The 6,000-nt window shown below is 47.2% G+C and overlaps 1 protein-coding gene across 2 annotated transcripts in view; it reads right to left on the bottom strand.

Annotated features, from left to right (window-relative positions):
* Positions 1-321: 321 nt before the first annotated feature.
* LOC142588062 (uncharacterized) overlaps positions 322-6,000 on the bottom strand; it is a 68,224-nt gene continuing 62,545 nt past the window's right edge. For both annotated transcript variants that reach the window (XM_075699512.1, XM_075699521.1), the window contains exon 3: positions 322-928. In XM_075699512.1, the coding sequence (XP_075555627.1) occupies positions 547-928 (382 nt within the window). In that variant the 3' untranslated portion in view covers positions 322-546. The remainder of the gene's footprint in view (positions 929-6,000) is intronic.

The following is a 6,000-nucleotide window of genomic DNA, read 5'->3' as shown; positions in this document are numbered from 1 at the left end:
AGTGCTCCTTTAACAGTGAACCGTAATGTACATTGATTTCTGCGTACAAATTTGTAGGTGCATACTAGACTGAATTAAAGCGTAGCACCCATTCTGTCATTGCTTCTGTGTGGCTGCCCCAGTCCCTGCCATTACGCATTGCATATTAATGCACGAAGTCGAAAGCACACATGTTGAACATCTTGAGATCATTTGTCTAGTTAACTAAGCATAGGAGTGTGCTATAGTAGAAGCAAAAAGTCGGTCGCGCTTTCGAACTCTCCGCAGGAAATAATCTCGAAACTCTAGCCAAAACAAACAGCATTTATCGTGCCGCAAAAAGATCGCTGCCGAGGCAGGCCGTTTCAAAGACACACGAGTGTGGACGGCAAATACACTGCGGCGACGCGTGCGTGTGCGAACGTGGCGAGGATTTCGAATGAGAATCTTTATTTTGGCTGCGCGAGCGCATCTCCACCTTGTGCATTTTTGGCGCAGGGTGGAGATGTGATGACTTCATTCGTAGTCGGCACTGGAGTGCGTAACACGGGCTTGCGAGTGCAATCGTCAGCGCTCGAGGGGGTTCCGCACCACGTAAAAGCTCTGCCATTCCGAAGGCCGAGGCGCGGCGCACTCTTGGAGTGCGTAGAAGTCGCCATCGCCGCCGCCGTTGACGAGCGTGAGGCAGCGATCGGGAGAGTCGAAGCTCGCGATGGCGAACACCGGCTCGCCGAACGCCGTCGTCCAGTTGGAGGCGAACTTGAGCCGCCACTGCTGGTCGAGGCGACCGCTGCAGCGGGACACGTGGGCCACGCATCCTGGCTCGGCGTTCTCGCACTCCAGGCAGCCCCGGAACAGCGGACGGTGGCTCACGATCAGCGGGCCGTCGGAGTTCCACTTGAGCCAGCCCCATGTGGGACAGTTGGAGTTCACTCGGAGCCGTTGCGACCTGCGACATTTAACGCATTGCTACGCTCTCTCACCATCGCATCCGTTCAGGCGTCGCGTGACGCAAGCCCAGCACGCAAATTTCACAGTGAAGCTGTTAAAGAGAGTTCCGCAATGGTTTTCGTGTGGTGGTGAAGGCCGGCGTGCGACGGCGTTGCCGATAATCAAATGTGTAAAGGGCACACAACGTGTGTCGGAGCCCCGAATTAGGCTTTAAAACGTAATATAAACGATTATAATACAAAAGTTACCTTGCTTGTATCTCATTTGAGCAGACACCTTATAAGTGTGGCCTTTGTAAACCAGTAATGAGGTATTCTTGTTTCTCGCGTTGCATTTTACCGTCTCCTCGTTAAAGGTCAGCTAGGAGTGCGTACAGTTGCGGTGGTGAAGACATGGCGTGGTCCAGCAACTTCACCGGCCTGAGAGCCCCGATGCGGCCAGACCAGGTCGTAAGAACCGCCAACAAACAGACGCTTAGTACTTCCGAAGAGAGCGAGAAGTCACTTACAAAGCTTCGCTGTTATGGTTGAACACCTCGAAGGGGCAGTGCGAGATGACGAAGACAGAAGGCAAAGTTAGTTGTGAGTTCAGCGCTGTCCTGTGCGTTCCTGCCTTCTGTCTTCGTCATCTTGCGCTGCCCCTTCGATATGTTCAACCAGTACCAACTCGCCCCAAATGTGGATCCTTCGCTGTTATGGAGCTATCAGTTGCTCAGGTTGGCATACATTGGTGAAGGTTGCTATTTGCTAACTTTTTTGTGGCTGTCAGTAGCGTGCGTAAAATTATTTAGCTAGCACGCCTCTGTTTAGCTTCCTTATGTGTTGATGAGTAACGAATTATCTTAGTATGGTTGCAATAATTGCGTTAAGGTACAGATAGATTTAATCGCGAAAGTAAAACAGGGAGAATAAGCGTAGCGAGCAATATTTTCTGATTTCATCGTGCACAACTTGGAATAAACGACACTTGACCACTCTCTCATTGCCACAATCGCGTTCCCAGAAATTTACCGAGTGTATTAAGATATCCAGGACAGTCAGAGCATGTGCGTCGCTATGGCGTATTCCGCTGCTCAAAGAAAGAAACCTGCTATTTAAGAATAAATAAATAAATCAGAAATGCCTCTGAATAAAACGAGAAGTAAGGAGGCAGGTTTTTTTTGTATTTAGGTTCTAAAACCCAAGCAGCATACTTAAAGCGGGCAAAGGGAACGTGAACGAAACAAGCGTGGACAGCAACACAAATCTGTGCTTATCATAAATACCGTGGTTCGTCCTCACTGCGAGAAGCAGTCAGCCGACGTAGAAACTTAAAACTAAATCATGACATATGATTTACTGCAGTTCTGAAATTTCGTTTAAGTGATATTCTTAGTCTTTCGCATTTGATGTTTCTTAGAGCTCAGCGGCTGTCGTCAAGCTGCTGTATAGCTGCTAAGGGTGATAATCGATGCGGTTCAAATTGATGGCGGTGCAAATGTTCGTGGTCGACTTTATTAAGCACTACAGCAAGGAAGCCGGCTCACACGAACATAAAGGTGCCACTGAAAATCAGAGCGATCAAGGCAAGTCCATAGCGGACTGTCATAAAAGACTGGTTCTAGCTTGATTCACCGAGGCAGTCGAAACAGCGAGCTCAATGTCTGCGTTAACACACTGAACTACAGCCATGAAACTCGAAAGTTTAGCTTGTGGCGAAGTTAAATCAATAGCAGTGACCACTTAGCTCGGCAACTCTTCTAGCCACAAAAGTAAAAAAAAAAGTGCGGTTAAGGCTGGTATGGTATGCTGTTCATCGCGTACCGAAAGTGAAAATTTGCTCAGATGTGGCGAAGCAGGCGTGCACAAATAGCAGTTCTTGTGACCGAATAGAATGTCAATCGAGTAGTGCCAGAAGCACATCGAATCTAATACAGATGAAATAGTCGCAAGAGTAAATCGAATCGAATATTTTTTAGCAGTTTTAGAATTAGGTACAGCCTTCCCGCCATTATCACCAAACAATTTTCACATCCTGATATTAATAACATTGAAAAGTTTGTCACTATGCTGTACAGTAGAAAACGTGTTTTATTATAATCACAACGACATCCATTACGACAAATTAATCAGTTCTCAAATTCAGGACTCTTCCTACGATACGCACTCATGTATCCTCATAAAATTTAGTAATGCAGCCTTGTTGGCCAATTAAAGTGTGTGCATGCCTTCGCGACTAACTCAGAAATACGCGCCGCCTTTCACGAAAAAAAAAAAAAAGCGGCGCTTGGTTTAGTTGGAATGGTGGCGGCTGATAGGGCGACTATTATATCAAGTATGTTGCAATGCAACGTATTCCTATTTGATCCGATACTGCAGGTACTGCATCCATAAATAGTACCAAATGCAGCCCACTGCCAAATTCCGCGTCAGAACAACACTTCATTGCCAGTGACAGCTGTAGTGTTGATTGCATTTTTGTAGGAGGTGCTTTTATAATGAAAACTTACTATTGCTGCCATGATTTTTAAAAACCGAAATGATGCCGAGACTAATTCCCGCTTCACAAATCCACTAAGATTGACTGTCGGCTTTCCTCTTTCACTTTGTGATTTTACGGCGGAGAATAAAAACAATGGCTAGACTACAGTGACTGATTCATTAACTAACTTACAGCGAAGAGTAGTTAGAACGTTTGACTTCAACGCGCAAGGGTTCTGTTTCGATCCCAGGTCGGATATTCATCGTTTCCATCACGGTGTGCCGTGCTTGAACCAAAGTGGGCTGAAGGAACGCTGTCGTCCCCTTTCATAGCTGCTCTTTTAAGTGGAAGCTAGCTAGCTATACGATTTTGGACCGTGGACTCTATAGTAGCGAAACTTTCCATACTGTTGATGTTAACCCTTTCATTGCCGTTTTTTTCTCGGATAATATGAACAATGATTTATTTTGGTTATTCAGAAGGGAAAAACGACATGGATAATGGCAAATGCGCTCTTAGTATGGTCCACACATTCCTTTCTTTGTTTTTGTTGCGATAGCATTTATATGAACACTCCAGGCGCATTTCCGTTGTCGTCGTCAGCGTCGCCGCAATGTCCCATGTAAAGTCCAAGTGCAATAAGATCGAGGCCGCGTGCCGTGTGCTGTGGGTCCGAGTCGAAGTGTGCGAGTGTGAGCCGAAGATGGCGGCTTGATCTCGCATGCGCAAGGGAGGAAGGCGGGGAGCAAGCGCGTCGTCTTCCGTCGCGCGCAAGGTATGGGGAGGGGCGTTCTACTTCGGCGGCGGCTGGGTATGGCGCGGCTGAGCGCGTCTGCCTGGGCCCTATCTTGAACGCTATCTGTGGTGGGTGCAGTCTAGGCGTGTCGAGCGCTGATAGTTTCATGTGCACTGTGTTCTCGCCACTTAGCCTTGATGCGAGAGGCAGCACAAAAAGCAATTCGCTCGCTGCTGCTGCCGCTCTTCACACCATCGTTTTTACAGTGAGTGCCCGCGGTCATCGAGTGAAATGTTTGCCTGGGTGCGCGTGACACCATGCTTGTTACTTTAGTTAGTAAGCGCATGTTCACAAGTTCATACGACTGATACAATTATTATAATTGCTTCGTATAGCTGTCTAATTTACTATCGCAATCAATGCTTCACCTTTCGAGTGAAAGTGCGCCTTTTTTTAAAATCTTCTACCTAGCTTCGTTCTGACGCGCATGCTCTCGCGATAGCGCCGTCCCCATGTCAGGTTAAATATAAACTGCTATAGACGCACGACAGATGGCAGAAACACGCAAGAGTGGTCCTTGAGCTACGGCGCGAATGTTTGTATGGAGAAGCGCCGTGGAAGCGGTGTACAAAGTTCGTGAGCCGCCCCTCTGATCGGCGAAACCACGACCACCAAGGGGCGCGTCCCTCATTGCGCTAATGAAAACCCAGACGGAGCAAACCACGGAGTAAGAAAACCCACAGGGATTAGAAAATATGCTTCTACATATATACAAGACATGCTGGAACTACCTCATAATTGGCCAATTCTCGCACATCCGACTGGAGTGAGTGGGGAACGTAACGGCACGTCAGTTGCATTGAGAAGGTTAACAATCAACAAAAACTTAAGTATACGCTTAACTAGGTTCTAAATGGAGAGGGTTTCTAAAATCATTCTTGCGCTGCACAAAACACCACCATGGAGCGGTGATCGTTCGAATAATGTTAGGAATGGAAACATGGCGCCACCCAGCCGCTCAGCGTCTATAAACATAAAAAAAAAGAAGAAAGAAAATATTATGGAATTGTATAAGACAAAGCTGGAGTTGGCATGGCATAATACGTCCCCCCTTTCGAAAAGTTCTGCGCACAGTGAAATTGATGGTCGATGCAGAAACTTTCCCCAAAAAACAACTGCAAAGCGATAAGGCCGATGGTCGGTTCGGAGCACTTATATCCATCATCATTGAAAGACAATTGAACAAGAAAAAAGAAAGGAAAGAAAGGATGTGCACATTCACATAAGTCCGCCTTCGCCCTTTTATTTGCAGATGTCTCACTCGGTCAGCTGAGGTCATTGCGGTCGTATCTATAGGTTTTCGCAAGTGCAAAAACACAAATGGCTGTGGGAACAAAGCTGCGTCGGCTGTAGCTCCTGCTTTGCGGGGTCCGTATTTTACTGGAAAGCGGAACGGCGCAAAAGCATAACGTAAACCTTTCGTTGCTCGCTTGAGGGTTACGCATGGCACGTTTGAATTCAACAGCGAAACCGGGGGATTTTAGTCAAAGGCGGATGATTAGGGAGGCCGCATCGACACCAGCAAGAAGATTTATGGCGCTTTACTTGATGGCAACGGTAGGCGATTACCAGCTGGATAGTTTTTTTTTTTTCGCAGAATATCGCTTAACACCAGCGGCATGGCGAAACGTTAGTGAAAAAAATCTGCTCGGTGGTATAGTTCGTGTAAGCAAAGACCACACAGCTGACCCGAAGAGCATTGTCATCGCGACAAACCACATACCGCATAGATTCGCGTAAGAGCCGCGCCCGCGTAAGGGCGCACCCCGACTTGGCGATCCAAAATTTCGAAAAAAATAAAAAAGTTCCATCGG

This window comes from Dermacentor variabilis, chromosome 1, assembly GCF_050947875.1.
Source record: "Dermacentor variabilis isolate Ectoservices chromosome 1, ASM5094787v1, whole genome shotgun sequence".
NCBI classification, from domain to species: domain Eukaryota; kingdom Metazoa; phylum Arthropoda; class Arachnida; order Ixodida; family Ixodidae; genus Dermacentor; species Dermacentor variabilis.
This window is presented reverse-complemented; position numbering and strand designations above follow the sequence as displayed.